The sequence below is a fragment of the Cornus florida genome, unplaced genomic scaffold (genome assembly GCF_030987335.1).
Source record: "Cornus florida cultivar Cherokee Brave unplaced genomic scaffold, ASM3098733v1 CherokeeBrave_3.0.0_Hap2_Chr03, whole genome shotgun sequence".
NCBI classification, from domain to species: Eukaryota; Viridiplantae; Streptophyta; class Magnoliopsida; order Cornales; family Cornaceae; genus Cornus; species Cornus florida.
In genome coordinates this window covers 69940823-69964037 of record NW_026775573.1, presented here as the reverse complement: position 1 = coordinate 69964037, position 23215 = coordinate 69940823, and the positions used below count along the sequence as shown (strand labels likewise).

General features: G+C 35.3%; 1 protein-coding gene across 1 annotated transcript; it reads left to right on the top strand.

Annotated features, from left to right (window-relative positions):
• The first annotated feature begins 6077 nt into the window (after positions 1 to 6077).
• LOC132300737 (extra-large guanine nucleotide-binding protein 1-like) lies at positions 6078 to 23202 on the top strand. Its single transcript, XM_059797951.1, has 8 exons — positions 6078 to 7665; positions 7765 to 7902; positions 7985 to 8089; positions 8186 to 8371; positions 19011 to 19185; positions 20174 to 20415; positions 21082 to 21245; positions 22428 to 23202. Exons 1-8 carry the CDS (start codon positions 6475 to 6477, stop codon positions 22984 to 22986), a joined length of 2760 nt encoding a protein of 919 aa, XP_059653934.1. The 5' UTR covers positions 6078 to 6474; the 3' UTR covers positions 22987 to 23202.
• Positions 23203 to 23215: the final 13 nt, after the last annotated feature.

The following is a 23215-nucleotide window of genomic DNA, read 5'->3' as shown; positions in this document are numbered from 1 at the left end:
CCAAGAAGACAATCTCAAGCTCGCCGACGCGCTGGTGAAGCATACAGGGTTGTTAGCGATGTCGCAAGCCGCTGCGATGAGAAAGCTCGCGAACTACTTCGCTCAAGCCTAGCTCAGAGATTCTACAAAATTTACCCTCATCGTAGCATCAGCGCCTTCGCTGGAATCGCGTCATCATTCCGGATCCTTAATTTCTCGTCACCAAGCATAATGATACATTGATACATGGTTTACGTATGAACAAAAAGGGTGTTATAGTCTTTTAACTATCATAAGGGCTTTTTTGTCATTTAATGGAAAAAAATCCATCACGTGACATGCAGGGGTTTAAAATTTAATCTCCGATCGCTGGATTGGGTAAATTTTAACCAATAAGATAGTTTAAGGGGGTTTTCTGTTAATTTAGAAATTCAAGGGACAGTTGTGCTCATTTGGATATAATTGAAGGAATTTATTGCACTTTATCCTATATTATATATATATATATATATATGCCCTCAACGACTATAGAATTTATGATTTTGTGATAGGTAGGTGGGTGACTAAAGGCCTATATATATGCCAGTGCTCACTGCTAAGTCATAAATTCATGATACTCAGTGACAGGTAGGTGGGTGACTAAAGGCCTACATACTAAGTAAAGACTAAAGACAGTGAAGTCTTTGTTGGAAAAAAAAATAAAAATTCACAAACCTATTACTTACAGAGTTATAGGCTATGATAGCCTAACAGGTTTATGATTGCTATATTAGCCTATTACAGTACTAAGCCTTGAGCCTGTAGTCTGAAGCTTTCTATATTATACATACATATATATAATTTCAATACTAGGCTTATGGGCCGGGCCGCGGTCTATTAACTATACGCAGGCCCGGAGTACCAACTTATAGGGCCGGTTTGGGCCAGCCGGCACCAGGATCGGACCGGGCTAAAGCCCATTAGACTCAGGCCGGGTCCGGGCCACTGGCCATTTTTGCACCCTTAGTTAGGGGTATCAAGTCTATGTTTATTTACAATAGTTTTACATAAAATAACAAATTTTCTAAGAATATATTTTGTTTGTCAATAACAGATTGTTGCAATATTTCAAAACAAAACTTAGCAGTAAAATTAGAAATGTGGATGTAAAGAAATGTTTTAGAATTAAAAGAATTGCGACTTAGTAGAACTAAAATATAGTATATGAAATGTAAATTTATTATAAATACAAGTTTTAAGAATATAATGAAAACTCTTCAAAATTAACGAATTAATAATTCAAAGTAATCATTTTCAATATTTAGGATTGATCATACAAAATGATGGAGAGAGAAATATTTATATAACTAGTAGAATTGGGTTAAGGTGGAAAAAATTTAGACAAGTTAGTGACACTTTTTATGAAAAAAATAACAAACAGGCTAAAAGAAAATTTCTAAAGAACCGTGATTAGACCAACTATTATATATGTTCAGAATGTTGTAACTTTAGAATGAAAACGAGACTAATGTATCATGCAGCAAAAATGAGAATGTTAAAATGAATTATCGGAGTAACGTGAGGATATGGGCTTACAAATGATATTGTGAGAGAAAAATTAAAGCTCCATTTGGTTGGAGGGATGGAAATATAAAGGGGAGAAGGAGAGGGATGGATGAGTCATCTTGAGGAAGGGAAAGTGTCTCTCACTGTTTGTTTAGTTGGATGGAATGGATGGAGAAATGATGGCTCGATAAACACATTTTTTTTTTTTTTTTTTTGGTTGGAATGAAAGAATAGAGAATTTTTTTTTTTATCAATATACCTCTCATTATATGAAATTAGAAATCCATTTCAAATTATACAACAAACTTTTGTGATTATTATCCTTCTTCCCCTAATTTTGGGTGGATAGAAAAATACCCATCCCACATTGCTTCCTCCCTTTTTTTTTTCTTCCCTTCAACCAAACACGGAAAAAGTTCTTTTATTTCCCTCATTCATCCCTCTTCAATCCTTTCCTCCAACCAAACATATCATAAGAGTAAAACCCAATTAGTAAGAAAATAAGAGAGCTGTAACAAAAAAACTTATAAATACACTAGTAAGAAGGGAAAAATAATCTATGTTAATTGTATAACTTTAAATTAATCATCAGCACATTTTTCGCATTTAGATTTAACATGTCCTTTTTAAAATATTAATGACAATTTGGATTGTGTATGGGGAGATTTATTTATTTATAATATGTCCTTATTCTAATTAGAAGTACTTCAGAGCTTTCTTCCCAATCTAGTTTTCAAGCTTTACTATGTGTTACTTTCTATAAGTACTTTTAGTTCTAATTTAGCTTTATGTTCAATATTCATTTGCCTAGATAGTGTTTATTTAATTTAAACTGCAATAACTCTGCTTTGTAAAATATCACATTCCTTCTTGACCTTGCTTAATATAATGGACAATACTTGCTTACTCACTGGTGAGTAGGTTTATTCTACTGACCGATTATGTGTTACAATAATAAGTAGACACATCAACTTTAATGACAAAATAAAAAAAAGTAATAAAAAAAGAGAATAAAGCAGGATTGACCCGCTTCAATTGGGTAGCTATATTTAAGCCCGATGTATTTTTTTTTATCTTTCACTCCCTTCCCAGATTCACGCCACCGTCCTCTCTCCACCATTCTTCTTCCTCTCGTCTTTCATGGAACATCGTCAATCAATAGGTGAACACTTTTGCAAAATCGCTCGGGCGTCATATCACTCAATAGACAAGGGTGGGCTGTGGGGTTACTTTTTCGGCTTCTTCTTACGACTTTCTAAGAAGTTAAACTTCTGATCCTATTTGATCACTATTATTATGATCATATATGCTTTTCTAGTACGAATTGTTTGTATATTGGATGTGTATCGTTGAATATGTATGTTTAGAGGTCAAGAATTCAATTGATGTAATAGCTTTGTTGGTAGAAAAACAAACGGAGCTTCTCAAGTTTCTGCTACGATCGTGTTAGTAAAAAATATTCTGGTTGATTAGTTACCCAAAAAAACAAAAAAATATATATATATATTCTATTGATTTGTTTATTTACGGAAAAAAAATATTTTATATATCACATTAGATGTTATAAATAACATAAATTATATAATCCAATCGAGGTACATCTACAAACCCATTGAAGATGCAATAGAAGTGAATTAACAATAACAAGGCCTATTGATTGATGATGACCTGTGAGAAGAAGAAGAACAATGGAGAAACTGGGATGGGTGAAAAAAAAAAAGAAGTTTGAATACAGGTTGTCAGTTACTCAATTGAAATGGGTCGATCCAACTTTATTCTCCTTTTTCAATTACTTTTTTTTTTTTTTTTTTTTTTGTCATTAAAGCCGATGTGTCCACTTATTGTTGGAACACATAATCGGTCAGTAGAATGAACCTACTCACCGGTGAGTAGGCAAGTATTTTCCTAATATAATTGTTGAACTAGTATTTAAATTAATTTCAGATGCATAGATTTATTTTTGTTCAACAAAATAAAAATTTAGTTCTCACATTAAGAAAATCATTATATAATTCATCAAAAATAAGCTTAAAGGTCTAAAATATTTATGTGAAACCCTAGACAATATATTATGTAATTCATCATATGAAGCATCGCAACTAGGAAAGTCATGTTAAAATAATTTAATTTTATAGCACAATCATCATCAAAAATATATGTTAGATAAAACAGAAGATTGATTACACATCAAAAATTCGAAGAACATATAAATAGAGTTATTTTACATGCCCCGCCTGAAGGACTTAACCTTAACCTCTACATAGACTTACTTTTGCCAAATATTGACAAAGGTAAAAATAAAAAAATATTTTATCCGAAAAAAAAAATATTTTTAAAAAAATATATTTTACGTCGAAACAAACGGAGTCTTAAAGTAAACTGTTTTATTAAAATAATTCAAGAGATTTGAACTCTATTTTTCAATTTGTAAGAACCAAGGAATGAACCCAGAACCAGGAATGAACCCAGAACCAGTTGAAGCGAGTCACTTGAGTAAAGATAATTTAGTTTTATAACACAGACACGTGAAGAACTTGTTGTTTACAAATTATAATTTTATATTTTTGGACTTTAATTTAGTTTTGAAGTGTATCACTTGAGTAAAGATAGTATAAACTTTAATTTTATACACAAAAACATGTGCCTTGCTCTTAATTATAATTGTTAATTATAAATTATAATTCTATATTTTTTTGGTTTGATTTTCAATAGTGAAAGCTAATAGTGTTATCTTCTTTTTTGAAATGTGTTATAAATTCTTCTTTTATGATTTTCAACTTTGGTTCAAAACTAACTTATTTCAACATGCAAATTTACTTTTTTCCCAATTTATCAAAGACTTTCAATTTCGTGCATTGGCACCTTTCATTTTACTATTTCTACAAATAAAAAAAAGCCAATAGTGTGAGAGAATTTCCTATAATTTATCTTAAAGAAATAAATTTTATTAGATCATTGATATAAAATTCAAAGATACTTCTCTTTGCAAGATTTAATAACACTAGGAATCCAAAGATCTTAAATTGACTCAGCTCAAACTCCGTGCAATTGGTTTAACGAGTGAAAAATTCGGTCCTAGTGCCTTATGAAGTATCATGTCTCATACTTTTAGATTCGAGTCTCTAGGTAAACAATTTATTTTCGTGGGAATACTCACACAGGTTAAATTATAATCCGGTCCACGTGTGCCATTCCCGCAGTGGCAGAGCTAGGATTGCAAAGTAAGGGACTAAAGATAATAAGAAAATTTGAAGATGAACACAATAATTTTTATGATAAAGATATGTTATAGTATATATTAAAAAATAGACAAAATTAAAAATTACCCGTAAATAGAGTTTCCTGATATCAGAGAGATTCTTCTTCTTTTACGTATTCTCTTCACTGATTTTTTATTTATATTTGTTCAAAAAGATGAGAAATTGTACCCCCACTCAAGTATGCAATTTCCTTGCTAGACCCCAAATAGGCCAAGCCATGTGAGAGAAAATACCAGGTCAAACCCTATAAGAAAAATACCAGGCCAAACCCTATGAGGAAAATACCATCGCGTGTTGAGAGGAAGTGACTGAAAAGTAGTAAAAAGAACAATACTTAGGTCCTCACTAATAAGGATCTACACCATACTGACAGCTGATGTGGACCAATAATATATAGATATGTCATATTTAATTACTAAATTATAGATGGTAGTATGTTGTAGATCCTCACTAGTGAGGATCTAAGTATTGTCTAGTAAAACTTGATAACATATCATATATGGATTTGGCCAATAGGAAATGGAAGAGTAGTAGTATGGACTGGGCCGATAGAAAGAAAAAAAGTAGTACTAAAAAAAGTAGTATTAATTTTCTAAAAAAAATTGGACAATGTGCTATATAAACTAGGTTAGCTCATTAAAAGATCCATCCATGCATCCCCGTAAGATGTGGATACTTCCACTGTGAATAAAAAAACACAAAAACCATAAGTTTAAATATTATTATTCTTTTTTTTTTTTTTTTGATATATTAGTTTTAAAAACTTCACTAAATTGACTAATAAAGAGACTTGTTAATTTGGTAATTTGACCTATGATGCCATTGAAACTAGTCGACAACATAGCTAAATTGGAAAACTAGACTCACGTGACAATGACTTATTTTTTACGCATTTATTTCTTACCCACTTAGGTCAACAAAGTTGTAAATGACAAAACGGGTCTCGTACTCCTAGAAATAGAAGAAAACAAAAAACAAATATGTAGAACAAAAGTTCCTCCAGTGTTTGCTGTACATTTATGACAAAATGACCTTTTCTTTTGCCATCTCAGTGACAAAATTACCCTTTGATCAGTTGTGAACATATATATATATGTACAAACCGGAAAATGCTACATTCTGCTGCACAGGATACCACTAACTAAATTAACTACCACTTTTTAAAATTTTCTTAGCGTTTCTCTCTCTTTCCTGGAAAATTTCCACAAAGCGCGTTGATCTGGTCTTCTGATTTTTGTGGGTCTCTTCACAATCTTCTTCCTCTCAAGTCTCCGTTCTTTGCTGGTAAGAGAATGACCAAACCACATTCCATTTTCTATAATAATTCCAAGTTTCAGTCTATTTTTATATTAGTATTTTTCATTCTTCACATGATTTCCATTTCGCTTCTCTCAAGTATTGAAAAAGTAGTATATCGTGTGTTTTGCTTAATTTTTAGATCAGGAAAGAGAGAGAGAGAGAGATAGTTTAAGATCAAATTTTGATGATTTTTTATTCACAGGGGTTTGAAATTAGGGTTTAGGTTTCAGCCAAATTATATCCATTTCACTCCTCTTAAGAATTGTTAGAGAGAGAGAGAGAGAGTTTATGTTCAATTTTTGAGAGAGTTAATGTTCAATTTTTGATGATTTCTGAGGGGTTTGAAATTAGGGTTTAGGTTTCAACCCACCTTTGGATTGAAGTAGCAAAGATGACTAGCCTTCTGAAATTGTTTTTACCTGTTTCAGCTAGGGATGGCAATGAATATGATGGTGATGAGTACAGTGCTGAGTATTCGTTCACGGTGGAGTACAGTGGTCCACCAGTCACCTATGATATTCCCCGGGCAGTTCCGGTGGATATTGACTCTATTCCTGTCGCTGCCCGAGTTTCCTTGTCGAATTCTAATTTGTTATTGCCAATTATTCCACCAATTGCAAAGAAGAGTGATCCCTTGAACAAGAAATCGTCAATGGAGTCAAAATTAAGGTCTGGAGTTACCGTGTGGCAAAATTCAAGGGGCCATTCGGGTGAATTTTTTGGTTCGAGTGAGGTTGCATTCTCTGATGATGATGCCCTATCATGTAAATCACTAAAAGTGATGTATAGGTCGACTGCGTTAAGTTTGACAGAAGGTGATGAATATGCAGCACCCAATGTAGCTGATGGAACTGGAAGTTCTGGTACATTGGGGTTTTCTGATGGTCCTGAAGATTCCCATGAGTTATCAGGAAGCTCGGATGTTGGGGCTTTACAAGATGATGGCGAGGTGGGTTGGGATTTGAACAAATCCCCATTGATATGCCGGACTTCCTCAGAGGCTTCTTCTTGCAAAAATGAGAATTGCATTGATGAAACTCCCTGTCATGTCAACAGGACTTCGATTGTAACTTTCCATTGTCCGGAACCAAGTTATGTAGTTCCTGATGAAAATGATCACGCTGAGCTGGAAATCATCCAAGAAAGAAAGGGGAGTAAAACTAATGTGATGAAAGGGTTATGTCGTCGATGCTCTAAAGGAAGCCGGTTCACTAAAAAGGAGGTTTGCATAGTTTGTGATGCAAAGTATTGTGCCAATTGTGTGCTAAGAGCAATGGGATCGATGCCTGAAGGAAGAAAATGCATTACTTGCATCGGTTTGCCAATTGATGAGTCAAAGCGGGGGACCCTTGGGAAATTTTCCCGGATGCTTAAGAGGCTGCTTACAGATATGGAAGTAAAACTGATAATGAGATCTGAGGTATCATGTGAAGCAAATCAGCTAGCACCTGAGCTTGTTTGTGTGAATGGCAAGCCCCTTTGTCACGAAGAGTTGGCTTCATTGCAAAACTGTCAAAACCCACCAAAAAAGTTAAAACCGGGAAAGTATTGGTATGATAAGGTGTCTGGGCTTTGGGGAAAGGTGAGCATCAAATTCTACTAAAACTTCTTTCTCTGAAACTTAAATTTTGTTATGTCATGGACTCATGATTAAAATAATGTACTTGGCTTATTCAAACAGGAAGGGCAGAAGCCTTGTCAGATTATAAGCCCCCAACTGGCTGTTGGTAATCCCATCATGCAGGATGCTAGCAATGGAAACACAAATATATTAATAAATAACCGGGAGATTACAAAAGCAGAGCTCTGGATGCTGCAGGTTGTTTTGCTGACATGATCTAGTTATGTAAGTGTAAATTTGAAAATGTATAAATTTTTCACCATTCTGTGGAATCGTACAGTTGGCAAGAATCCATTGCGAAGGAAGCACTCACTTTTGGGTGAGTGCTGATGGGACCTATCAGGAAGAGGGACAGAATAATTTGAGGGGGCGAATATGGGACAAGGTGATTGTGAATCTGGTTTTCCTTTTGCATGTTTGTTTTTTATATTTCATCTTAATCATCAGACATTCAAATATGCTCAACAAACTTTCTTTCCAGACTGGAATCAAGCTATTTTGTGCGCTCTTGTCTTTGCCAATTCCTCCTGAGTCTGTGAATCCTTGTGTGGAAGAAAAAGAAAATCTTGCTCATAGAGTTGTTCTGAACTTCATTGACCAGAAAACACTCAATAAACTTCTTCTAGTTGGTCATGATAAATCTGGGACAAGTACCATATTCAAACAGGTATCACATAATCAGAAAGATATGACTTTTTTCTTTTCATTGTTATCCATTCATTTATTGTTTTCTTAAAATTTGTGAATACCAAATAGATAATTACATTACATTCGTTATAGTCACACAACATTTTGGTATTTTACTATGCTTCCATAAGAACCAGATTTGCAAGGCATGAAATCTAAAAAGAACTTCAATTGGAGAAGAATAAATAATAGATCACATGAATATGCAACTTAATCATTGATGATTATAAGAAAGGAAAAATAAAAAAACTAAAAATCATCTCCTACACATGAACCCATTTTCCTGGGAAAAAAAAGGTTCAGAACTCATAAAATTTATACATTTGTGAAATTCATTTATGCTATGTTTGGTGGCACCAAATCGGCGCCTTGGATTTGGGATTGAAGAAAATTTAGTACAAATTTTGAACTAAATGAATTATACCTTTAATGTCATTATATAGGTCCTCGCTACAAATTCCACTCTCACAAAAACTAGTCCCAACTGAACTAATATACCCACTAAAACTTAATGAACTCCATTTGCGAGAAAATGCTAGTTTCCTTGATTACTTGAAAGACTTAGCAAACATAAGTTCATAACTCAATACATAAATATATACTAAAAAAGTTGCCTTTTCACGGTGATCACCCCTGATCTCTTTAACAATTATGTGATTAAAGTAATTAGTTAAGAAAACTACCCTTTTGCCAATGTTATACTAGTATGATGTCATGGTAGCAACAATGATAATTGTGAATGCATAAAAGAACACGATAGTTCTAGTCATGCATGCACACAAGTCATACACTAAGAAAAGGCCATTGGCCAATACATGTCTCACCTATGTAGGATGTTTAGAGTGGGTCAAACATAACCTTTTAACATTTTTTTGCACAAAGTGACTAATCATACTTGAGTGTGTGATATGCTATTACAAGTTTACAACTACAGTTGCAACCACACCCGACTTGAAGTTTTTATAAAAAGGGTTGATGCAACCTAAAACATTTAATATGCAACTATTAGTAGGATGATCTGTGCTACGGAAAACTTATAGTTGTTATTATCCCTTGGTTACCCATATCAAATTAATACAATTCAATCTGTTGTCACTAGAGGGATTGATGCAATTTTGAGGATCCCACTTTATAACCCCAATCCACTAGGATCAGACTTTTTAGTCGCTACACTTGGCCATTGTAGTTTTAGTGACTTTGAACCTGTGGGTCCAAGGTAGAACTCTAGAATAGTTTTATTTACATGGCTTCAATTATCTCAAGGCGTGATCTATTTTCTTCCCATCTTGCATCAAAACATATCCTTAACCATAAAATAATGCATCAATATAAATACTGTTGAATGCATCAATATAAATACTGTTGAAATATCTGTATTATTATTATTAGTTGTTTTATGTAAGATCCCTATTATCAAGGGATCAAGTAGATAAGATCCCAAGTGATCACGTAGATAAGATCCCCGTAATCATGGAATCACGTAGATAAGATTTCCGTAATCATGGGATCACGTAGATTTTGGCATATTTCCTGTTTTTCTTTTATTTGGTTTCCTTTCTTTGTACCCTATTCTTGTAAATAAATATAACTCTTGGCTCTCGGTTTGAGTAAGCCAAAACCCAAAAATTCTTCTTTTAATACCGTAGTTTTTAAATTCGATTTTTTGTTTGAATAATTAAAAAAATTCTACATAATAAAATGGAAAAAAATATTATAGATGTGTTTAGGCAAACTCATTTTTTGTTTAGAATTTGTAGACAAAAATATATTCTTTTTCTTCCCATACATTTTTGTTTTGATATTAAAAATTTAAAAAAGTAGAAAAAAATTATTCTAAAGAAAGTGTGACTAGGGAAATTTATTTGCCTACATGTGATAAAATAGTATAAAGACTCTTGTGCTAGAACAGTACCATGCCAATGAAAATTTGTTTTGCTCCATGATCACCCATGCTCAACGTATGAACCTGCTAATTGTATATCTCTTATGCTGTGTTTGGTTGGAGGGATGGAATGAGGAGGGATGGATGTGGGGGGTATAGAAGAGTTTTTTAGTGTTTCGTTGGAGGGAAGGGAAAAGAGGGCGAAAGCAACTAGGGATGAAAAGGAGAGAGAAATAAGGAATAATCAGTAATTTCCATTTTTAACCTTCCCAAAAATTTGGAATGGATATCTAATTTTTATAATTTTATATAATGAGGGTTTATTGGTAAAAAGAATATAAAACCTCTTTCCCTTCCTCCCAACCAAACAATTATTTATTTATTTATTTATTTATTTTTTCAGTCATCCATCCTTTCTACTATCCATTCCATTCAACCAAACAAAAAATTAGGGAGACACCTTCCCTTCCCTAGGGATGCCTCATCCATACCTTTCCCTCTCCCTTCCATCCTTCCAACCAAACGGAGCATTAATGTTCTCCTCATGGACCACCTTACCTTAAATTTTCATGGCACTTGCATTAAAATTACTAAGGGTATTAAATGGTTGTTTAATACATAGATCAGTCTTGATCTAGTGATTATAGTTAGAACAAATGTAGGGGAAACAAGTTAATTTTCAATTACTGTAGGATTACATCAAGGGTCAGCATTACGCCCATACCTTTTTGCCTTATGGATGAGTTGACAACACACATTGAAGATCAGATTCCGTGGTGTATGTTATTTGTTGATAATATTGTTTTAATCGATGAGACTAGAGAAGGAGTTAATGCCAAATTGGAGCTTTGGAGAGTAGCACTAAATTTAAGCAACACTAAAATTAAAAGGGCTTAAGATAAGTAGAAATAGAACAAAATATATGGAGTGTAACTTTAGTAAATCTAGAAATGTAAATGAGACTGTAGAGAAAATTGAGAATCAAGAGGTATAAAAAATGAATATTTTCATTTTTTAAGTTCAATTATTCATAATGAAGAAGAAATTGGATCTGTTGTTAAGCATAGAATCAAGGCACGATGGGTTAGATGGAGGAGTGCATCTAGAATATTAGACCAGTCATACTTTATGGGACAAAATGTTGGGCAGCTAGGAAACAATATATGCATAAAGTGAGTGTGGTGAAAATATGAATGTTAAGATACATGCGCGGTAAGACTAGAAAGGGTAGAAATAGAAATGGGCACATTCATGAGATGGTTGGAATACTACCAATTGGAGATAAAATGAGAGAAAATCAGTTAAGACTTAAAAGTGTTTGGACATGTGCACAAAAGAGTTTCAAGTGCGCCAATTAGGAAGAGTAGCACAGTGTACATTGAGGGTAATATTAGGAGAAGAGGAAGACCGTAGTTAACGTGGGTAGCTAAGAAGTGCGGACACTTCTAAAAGGGTGCCATGTCCATGTCAGATACTGTGTCGGACACGGACACTTCATGGACACTCTTGGACACGTGTCTGACGCTTCATAGTTGTGTCCATAATTTAAAAATAATTTTTATCAGTTCAGACACTTGGCCGACATGTCTTGGACACTTGGCTGACATATTTCGAACATTTTTCAACACATTTCGGACAGCCGACCAATATGTCACACACTTTTCATCTTTTATAAATTTAACACATAACAGTCTTGGAAACATCATTATGAATATACCTCAAAGTATCCAACCTTATTTTCTTTAAAAAATTGATATTAAAAGAAGAAGTTTTGGGTTTTGGCTTACTCAAACCTAGAGCCAAGAGCTATCTTTATATACAAGAATAGGGTAAAAGAAAGGAAACCAAATCAAAGAAAAACAAGAAATATGCGAAAATCTACGTGAACCCATGATTATGGGGATCTTATCTACGTGATCCCATAGTTATGGGGATTTTATCTACGTGATCCTATGATAATAAGGATCTTACATAAAACACCTAATAAAAGGTTGAAAACAGTTAATAAAAATAAAAATAATAATAATACAGATATTTCAACACTCCCCCTCAAGCTGGAGTGAAGATATCAATCAAACCCATCTTGGTAATCGAGGAATGAAGCAAAGATGGACCAACGGATTTGGTGAACACATCTGTCGACTGATTAGAGGACCGAACAAAGCACAACTTGATAATTCCTGAACAAACCTTCTCTTTGATAAAATAAATGTCCACCTCTATATGTTTTGTCTTCTCATGAAGAACAGAATCTGAAGCAAGCATGATTGTTGACTTATTATCACAAAACAAGTTTGAGGACTGTTTTTCACTTAGCTCTGGCTCCTCTAAGAAATATCGAAGCCAGAGAATCTCATAAGTACCATGGGCCAAGGCACGATACTCAGCCTCTGCTGAAGATCTCAAAACTACAGGTTGTTTCTTATTTTTCCAGGATATAAGATAATCTCCATAGAAAGTATAGAAGCCAGATGTGAAACGTCTGTCAGTCTTGGACCCAATATAGTCTGCATCACTGAAACAGGATAGCCCAACCTACCTGCTAGAAGAATACAATAATCAAAGTCTAGGTCAGGACTTAAGATATCGAAGAATATTATATACCGCATCCATATGAGTTGTACGAGGAGCATGCATAAACTGACTCACAATACTAACCGCAAAAGCCAAATTAGGACGGGAGTTGGTAAGACAAATCAATCTTCCTACCAAGCGCTGATACTGTGAGGGATCACAAAGGAGATCTCCAGACTCAGCCGAGATCTTTAGATTAGGATCCATAGGAGTGGAAGTAGGTTTACACCCAAGTGTACTCGTGTCTTGAAGAAGATCCAAGACATACTTTCTTTGTGGTAAAGAGATACCCTGCTTAGATCTAGCAACCTCAATTCCCAAGAAATATATGAGCTGCCCAAGGTCGTTCAAATCAAAAGCTTTAGCCAATTAAAGCTTTACTTGAGCAATCCCAGGGATGTCATTGCCAATAATGATGATATCACCAATATAGACAAGAAGAATGATACATCGACCAGTCGAAGAACGGTGGATAAAACACGTATGGTCAGAATGGCATCTAACAAACTCTATGGATAGAATTACATCATTAAAGTAATTGAACCAAGCTCTGGGAGATTGTTTTAACCCATACAAAGACTTCTGTAATCGACAGACCTTTTCAGCATACTCCCCTTCAGCCCAAAAATCGAGTGTAGGATCCATATAATTAGTCTCAAGATCACTATTAAGGAAAGCATTCTTCACATCAAGCTGATGAAGACGTCAATTATGAGAGGTAGCCAAGGAGACAAGTAAATGAACTGAGGTTAATTTAGCCACTGGAGCGAAGGTATCATGAAAGTCTTTACCAATAATTTGAGTAAACCCTTTGGCCACCAAACGGGCCTTATACCGATGAGCCATCGGCCAAATATTTAACACTGAATACCCATTTGCAACCAACAGTCTTTTAGCAGGAGGGAGAGATACAAGCTCCCATGTTTTATTTTGTTGCAAAGCATCCATTTCTACCATCATAGCAGATATCCAATCGGGATTCTGGAGAGCCTCAGAGACATTTCTGGGAATGGAAATGGAATCAAGTTTGCCTAGAAAGGCTTAGTGAGACCCTGAAAGACCATCATAAGAGATATATTGCGAAGTAGGATGATCAGTACTACAAGCGAATCCAAATTGAGCAGGGGGTTTGCGGTCCCAAGTAGGATATCGAGACTCAGGAACAGGGTCAGGGTAATGTAAAGGAGAGAGAGGAGATGTACTTGAACCTGTATATGAGGAGGATGAAGGTAGTGGAGGCGGAGCACGAGGGCGGCGAGTATACACCTGCAAAAGGGGTGAGGAAACCACAAAAGTAGACTCTTCTTGAAAAATAGGAAGAGGACGAGCAAGAGGAGAAGCCTCTTGATCGGGAGTAAAAGTTTCGTGCAAGATAGTGTTAGAACCATAAAAGGGGTATGCTCATGAAAGGTGACATCAAGAGAGTGATACATGTGTTTGTGTAAAGGATCATAACACTGGTAACCTTTTAACATTAAAGAGTATCATAAAAAGATACATTTAATGGCCTTGTCATCAAGTTTAGTATGAGAAGGGCAACGATTCTGAACAAAACATGTACATCCAAACACTCGAGGTATGATGGAAGAAAGAGTAATATCAGGCTGAAGAACTTGTAAGGGGCCTTACCGTTTAATACTCTACTAGGGGTACGATTAATGAGAAAAGTAGCTGTAAGAACCGCCACATGCTAGTATGACTTTGGCACATTCACACCACTTAAAAGACATCGAACAACTGACATTAGTTGGCGGTTTTTATGCTCTGCCACACCATTCTGTTAAGGGGTATATCGAAAAGTAAGTTGATGAAGAATACCCTATTGGTTAAGTTGAGACCGAAACTCGTACCATTGTCAGACCTAATATTCCTAACAACAGTTTTATATTGAGTTTTGATCATTTAGAGAAATTGAGTGAACAAGGGAAAAACTTCAGATTTCTTTTTAAGTAAATATACCTATGTGCAGCGGGAATAATCATTAATGAATGTGACATAATAACAATGCCCCGAAAAAGCAGTAACAGGAGAAGGACCCTACACATCAGAATGTATGAGATCAAACATACTAGTTGCACGATGCATATGAGAAATATAACTGGTTCTATTATGTTTAAAAAGCTTACAAATTTCACATTGAAACTTATTATCCTTACAAGCCGTTATTAATGAAGGGAAAAACAGACATAAATACTGAAAGTTTACATGCCTAAGGCGAGCATGCCATAAATTTAAAGTCTGAAAAGAAAAATCATAAGACCTAAAAACTGGAAGAACAGAGGCTTGAGGCAAGTGGAGGATCCCTAAAGTAGTAGAGGCCATCGTGCTCATATCCCCTACCAAAAATCCTCTTCGAACACAGGTCTTGTAAAACATAGTAATGAGGAAAGAAAATCACTGCACAGTTTAGTGATTTGGCAAGTTTGCTAACAGATTGAAGATTAAATGCAAAGTTAGGAACATGAAGAACAGATGGCAAAATAATATCAGGGGATAGATGAACATCTCCTTTACTACGAATAATGGTGGTTGACCCATCGGCTAGACTAACAGTATGATTAACAGGGGTAACGGGAGTAGAATATAATGACAACTCAACAGTCATGTGATCATTGGCTCCGGAATCCAGAACCCAAGTACGTTTTCCCGCTTTAACATGAAAAGCTGAAGGAGTACCTGTAGCTATAGTAGCCGTGGGAATAGAAGAGCTAGCCCTGGTAGATAAAGCTCCGAACTGCTCCTGAAGCTGACCAATCTGGGACTTAACTGATTGAAGTCCTAAAAAGATGGTCTTGGAGGAGTTGAAGCAGGAGGGACAATCCGTGGACTAGTATACCCACCAATAGTATCGGCTATTGCAACAGTGTGGCTACGGCCAGAAGAATGATTACGAGAAATTTTTTGCTTTAGCTCGAGATGAAGCTTAAAGCAACGATCCTTTACATGACCCGTGGCTCCACAATGTTGACAAATAACCTTTCCCTTTGAAAGTCTAGAAGTAGCAGAAAGAGCCATTTGATCAACTGGAGTCTTTGGTAAAGCTATTGGCTGAGAAATCTTACGTCTATGCTCCTCATGGTTAGCAGTAGCGAAGGCATCATATAAATCAGGTATAGGAGAGGTGTTTATGATTTGAGTTCTAAGAGCATCATACTCAGATCGTAAACCAATAAAAACTGGTAGGTATGCTAGCGGTCCAGTCTCTTGACCAAAAGATTTTCAGCTTCTTCAGAGAAATCGAAGAAGGGTTCATACTGTGCTAATTCTTCTCACCTAGACTGGAGGTACCCAAAATACTCTGATACTGACAACTTGAGTGTCTCTTGAGATGCATGAGCAATCTTCTGATAGAGTTTAAAGATACGAGCATCATTGCGGGAATGGGCATACATCTTGTTAAGGCTTTACCATGGACGAAAAACGGATGTGTGAAATATGAACATATTATAGATACGCTCCTCCATTGAGTTGAAGATCCAACCTAGAATGGTGCACCTGTCCATATCCCATGCAATATATTTAGTATCCGTCTTTTCCAGTTCCTTGACTAAACCCAAAAGCCAACCAGTTTTCCCTTTCCCTCCAATATAGAGTTGAAGAGAACAGGACCAAGATACGAAGTTGCGCCTATTCAAGAGCACACTAGTAACCCGCTGTGCCGGAGTATGATGTGCCGAAGATAAAGTATGTTGGACTGAGGATAAAGTGTCCTTTTGGCTACTAGAATCAGTCATAGTACTAAAATAAGGCTGGTCCACAAGTTAAAGTAGAAGGAAAGAGAAAAAAATAAGGCCGGAAAGCTTTCCTCCAAATATGCTGCCGAACAAACACTGGCCGCCCACAAAGAAAAAAATCATCAGAAGGACCCTTAGGTCATAAAAAACCTAAGGGAATTCTCCTAAAAAAGGAGTAAAAAACATAGGGTTACCTGAGGGGTCCGGCACAAGGGCTGGAAGGAGATGGAGGTGCGCCAGATGTGAGGGAAAATGGAGAGAGGGAGAGAGAAGGTGGCGGCGTTGGGGAGGAAGATGGGAAGGCGAAGGTTTTTGTTTTGCTCTGATACCAAAAAGAAGAAGTTTTGGGTTTTGGCTTACACAAACCGAGAGCCAAGAGTTATATTTATATACAAGAATAGGGTATAAAGAAAGGAAACCAAATCAAAGAAAACAAGAAATATGCCAAAATCTACGTGATCCCATGATTATGGGGATCTTATCTATGTGATCCCATGATTACGGAGATTTTATCTACGTGATCCTATGATAATAGGGATCTTACATAAAACACCTAATAAAAGGCTGAAAATAGCTAATAAAAATAAAAATAATAATAGTAATAATACATATATTTCAACAATATTAAACACATGTTACAATATGTAATGAACAAAAACGTAACTATAATGACATGATAGAAGATTAATATTATATATAATATAATATATGTGTTTTTATATTCGAATAGTTTTATCTTCTTACTGATGTAACTTTAATATAGAAATAATAAATTAATTAAAGTTCTATAATTGTCTTATTGATTGATATAACTGAAAATTTATATTTATATTAGCTATGTTCACGCTGTGTCCATGTTCTACTTATTAGAATTTGACGTGTTGGTGCATTCGTGACGTATCATGTCCATGTCCATGCTTCTTAGGTGGGTAGAGTTAGTAAGGACAAATATGATAACATATGGTTTGATAGAGATCCCATCCATATGGGATAAAGGCAAGGATGATGATGATGATGGTTTGGCAGAGACCATGGCCTTAGATGGAGTGGAATGGAAAAATACGATTCATTTAGCTGACACAAGTAGTTGGAAAATTGTCTTTGGTTGTCTTAATCTACAGAGTGCCCAATAGACAACAGTGACAGTAGACACTTCCAGTCTTTTACTAATGAGAGAAAATATGTTAAATCCTTAAAATATTTGCAATTGGAGAGAGAGAGAGAGCATGATAATTTAGAGGGTTGACTCTTAATTGACAGGTTGAATACAGGTGTAACCAGTGGCCGTTGCTCGCCAAAACGTACATTTTTTTTTTTTTTTTTCCTATTCCTTCTTCCAATTCTTTAGGACCCAAGGGAAACGATATAATAGGAAAATGATGCTAGGGACTAAGCCTCTGAGTCTTCTGCCTTTTCAGTTCTTTTAACATATATGCTGTCATTTCTTTACTACCATACAAAATGCAGCCCAAATTTTGCACATATCATATGTGTTGTATAGTATTGTATGAGTTGTCATGTTGTACAGTATGAGTTGTCACACGTGTACAGTTAGTATTGTATGAGTTGTCACACGTGTACAGTTAGTATTGTATGAGTTGTCACTCACCTACTCCCGTAGCTTCTCCTATATCAACACCATTGATTATTGTATTACTTGCTCAATAACATATACATTTTCATATATTCTGTTTCTCTCTCTCTCTCTCTCTCAACAATATGGATTTAGATTAAAAATGCTTTCTTTACGATTCTTTATATACCACATGGAAAATGGAAGTAGTTTTCAGAAGTATGTACATATATATTATACGAATTGCACAGGAGGGAATGCCCTCTCTTTATCCATTGCACTGATTGTTTTATCTTTCAGTGGAATCATCTCATTTATGAAAAAAAAAATATATATTTATTATATGCAAATTTGCCAACAATGATAAATACTGAATTGCTTGGCGCTCTCTGGAATATTCATAACTGGATTTTCTGTCAACTGGATTTTGAGTTCATGAATGCCCTCTGGCAGTCCTCATAGATGATTTTGATGGGGATATTTTTTTTTTGTATACAGACATAATGAAACTACGAAAACATGCCCAGCAATTATATAATTATATTTATCCCTGTGAGCTGAGAACATACTTTGTGGCAAAGAGAATTATGGCTGCAAGTTTTCTTTCTTTGTTTACTTTTCACTTTATGCTTCATTAAACCAGGTGTTCAAATGGTTTTGACCTTGCTGTGTATGCTTACCTTTATGGACACATAGACATGCCGGATGTATATAAGTGGATAACCTGGTAGTAAACATGTCGCCTTTTCTATCATTCAAATTAGTCTTTATTTACCTTCCTCATTAAAGGTTGCACTGGTTTTTTGCTGTAAATGGATAAAGTTGGTGAATTTGGTAAACTGTATGCTTATTTCAGACCAAGATTGTGTATAATATTCCTTTCTCTGAGGATGAGCGTCAAAATATTAAACTCATGATTCAGAGCAATTTGTATGGTTATCTTGGCATACTGCTTGAGGGGCGTGAACAATTTGAGGAAGACTGGTTTAATGAAATGAGGAAAAAGCATATTGATCAATCTGATCCTTCAGGTACAAAATAAAGTTGAATTTTATCAATTTTATTTCCATTCAACTTCAAGATGGTGTTGTTTCTTCAATCTATATAGGAAAAATGTGGTAAAATTTGTATGAAATGTTCCTAACATCACATCAAACTTGAAATTATCATTTTCTTTTTCTCTGTTTTTCTTTTTTCTAGTAGGTCTCTCTCTCTCTATATATATTTATTACAGGAGATGAAAACTTTAATATATCATTTAGTTGTATGGATTCTTCCAATTATCAATTATCATAAATCCAATTCACAGATTGTAACTCAGTCTTTTTCACTTTCATGGTCGAGGACTTTTAGTATCCCTGTACTTGAAGTCATATAAGCTGAAATTTATGAATCATTGATAGTTTGCATGCTATTTGTACATTAGCAACATGTCTCATGATCCCATAACCTCATATAAGCTTAAGAAATGATAAGTATTTCTAATCCAATTATTATTACTATTTTATTTTATTTTATTTTTTCCAATAAAGGAACGGCAGATAGTAATCAACTTTGGTAAATGAGTAGTCAATTGGGAGTAACAAAATTTCAGTCTAATTGTTTTTTAGTGCTAAGTTGGGAGATCTTAGAGTCAACTGAATGCCTAAGGCCAAAGATTGCTTCTTTTTGTGATTAGCTCAGGCTAATACTTGCTACCTGTGCTTTTTTGAAAGATTATAATCAAACAGTTAGCTATGTTTTTATCCAAGAGAAAAAGAGAAGGAAAAAGAAAAAATTGTTAACTGCATACGAACTATGTTCAGGTATAGTTAAGTGCATCTTGTTCTTAAAATCTTTTGGTGCTTCAGGCTTAAAAATCCTCAATATCATGTTATGTAAGATTTTGAGTATGTTTTGTACTATTAATTTCAAAGGTTTTCGCCGAACTATCAAAATCATACATAATTACATCCAGCATGAACATCTTGACAAATATGATATGTTGAAGAGATGCTGACTGTTGTTTGTTGGCAACAGGAAACTCCGGCCAAATTGACAAAAATAATATCTATGCCCTTACCCCTAAATTAACAGTATTCTCCGATTGGGTTATCCAAGTTATGCTGGCAGGCAATTTGGAAGTCGTTTTTCCAGCTGCTATTCGTGAATATGCACCGTTTGTTGAGGAATTGTGGAAGGATGGAGCTTTCCAAGCCACATATAATCGGAGAAATGAACTGAACATGCTACATGGAGCTGCTAATTATTTTTTAAATCGGGTGAGATCACACTTTCTGATCCTTCTTCACTGGTTTTAGAGTCCATTGGTTACGTCTTCTTATTTTTAACCCCCAATCCCTCCCCCCCCCCCCCCCCCAACAACACAACGTGCACACACACACACATAACAAAAGTACTTTAGCTGCCCATTGCTATTTAACTGACAGCTAAAGTTGAAGGTTGGGGCAGCTTTTGGTTATGTTGTTTAAAGATGAAATATGTTTATAGTCAGTCAACCTTCCAAAATTTTCGTTTTTATTGGATTTTTTTTAAATATAAAAGTAGGGTTATTTATTTGCCGCCCGCGGGGGGGGGGGGGGGGGGGGGGGGGGGGGCGTTGGTTGTTGATCATATCGATTACTGCTCCCAACCTGGAAGAAGGAAGGACCAATTAATAGATCCCATGATCTCCCAAAGTGGGAGGCAACTGGATATCGATAAGGATCTTAACTTTCGAATCTAAAATTTTTCAGATTCAATGAAGAGCAATTTTCTTACTTGCTAGTACTCATGTCTTATCAACTTATTTTCTTGGGAGAATGAAGATTTGGCTCTCAAAATGCATACTGGCAAATGCATAAAATGAAATGTGATTAATTTCTGATGCAGTCTTGCTAATTACAAGTCTTTTATATTTTTTTTTAACGAACTACTTTCATGTGAAGGCTGTTGATGTCTTAAGGGTGGATTATGAGCCCTCTGATACGGACATCCTGTATGCTGATGGTATCACTTCATCCAATGGGCTTGCTTCCATGGAGTTTACATTTCCTAAATCAACACAGGAGAGCTTCTTAGGCACCGCTGATCAGAATGATCCCTTGCTAAGGTTGGTTCTCATTTTTCATGCATTAATCATCCTATATGCAAACAAAAGATGCCTTACTCTTATTCGTCATTTGTTATATAATGAGACATGAAGGAGCCTTTCATTCATATTTCTGTTGTAGAATAGTGGATTGGTTTACTTAGGACGACTAAAGTCTCTGTAGTTTTTCCTCGCTGAGGTTGATCCACGTAAAAATCTGGTCTTTCTCTACTTTTCTCTATTTTTAGTTATTTGATTGTGTTGGTTGATTGATTGCATGCTAAATTTGCTAAAATTAAAAATAATCTAAAAATTAATCAAAGGAGCAAAGTGGACGTATTCACCCCCTTAGGTCTTCCTACTGAGATAAACTTCCACTCCACCTCTGCATGGCACAACTCACAATTTACATAATAATTGGTCCTTCTCTTAGTCAGCATCATAGGTAGTATCCTTTGTTGAATTAAGAAATCATCTTTTGAACTACCGAAAAATGAAGGTGTGACACACGGAAAAACTATATCTATATAAGAGGAATGAATTTTGCTAACCAAACAAAATAGACTTAGAACATGGCTCAGATGAGGATGTGAAGCATACGGTGACTGATTTCTGTGTCTGTTCGTGAGAAACCTAAGATAGGACACAGCTGTCCTTGCTTCTCTTCCTAACTATAAGATGATTGGAAATATATAGTGGAGATGAGAAAGGGATCAGAATTGGAGGAGAAACAGTACATAGGGTGGAGATGAGAGGGATCGAAATTGCAAAGGGGTGAAGAGCAGTTGAGATGACTTACTCTCACCCTACTCCCCCCTCTCCCCCTTCTCCTCTCTGTTTTTGTGTGTATAATTATCCTCTTCTTGAATACGAAAATACTTTCATGTTCTTGAAGTTTTCTATATTATTGTAATTTATGGTTTATTGACCGAAGCTATACATCCATAGATTTAGAACCAATGGCATGAGTCTATATTGTAATTTACCTCTTTTTTGATATTTTAAAAACTAAATAATGATCTCAACAATAGGAAATAAGAAGAGTTACTCAATACTAGAAGTATATAGTAAATTTATTTTTATCCTAAGATTTTCGCAGATGTTTTATTTCAAGCTTTTAATAATTTTATATCTCCATGTATTTGGCAATGGCCTATTGATATAACCAATGGATGCTTACAATTTCATGTTTCGTTCTTGCAGGTACCAACTCATTAGAGTGCACTCAAGCAGCCTTGGAGAAAGCTGCAAATGGCTGGAGATGTTTGAAGATGTTGACCTTGTCTTGTATTGTGTGGCTTTGACTGATTATGATGAATTCTGTGATGATGGTGGAGTTTCTACAAACAAAATGTTGGCGAGCAAGAAGCTCTTTGAAAGCATAGCAACTCATCCAACCCTTGATCAGAAGAACTTCCTTCTGATACTCAACAAGTTTGACCTGCTTAAGGAGAAGATTGAACGAGTTCCCCTCACTCAATGCGAATGGTTCCATGACTTCAATCCAGTGATGAGTGCTGCCGGTAATAATTCTTCGTTGGCTCAACATGCTTTCCACTATATTGCATTGAAGTTCAAAGGAATCTTCCGTTCCCTCACTGGACGCAACTTGTATGTTTCACCTGTTACGGCATTGGAGCCTGATAGTGTTGATGAAGCTCTTAGATATGCAAGAGAGATCTTGAATTGGGATGATGAGAAACCAAGCCATAGCAGAAACGAATGGTCTAGTGACAGCATTGAGGCAAGCTCCTCATCATGACTTTCCAATAGAAATGGCCTGCAAGTAAAGCCCTTTCTTTGGACATGGCTTTGCCTATTTCACCATATACAAATACATGTATATTCTATACTGACTTATTGACTATACACATCATGCAAACAAAAAGAAATTAAAGATGATAGTTTTATCTGCCAATGCAGATTTTGAGGACAGTTTTGTAACCATTTTCTTGGTCTTGAGACAGAAGAAGTAAGTTTTTTGGTCCTTC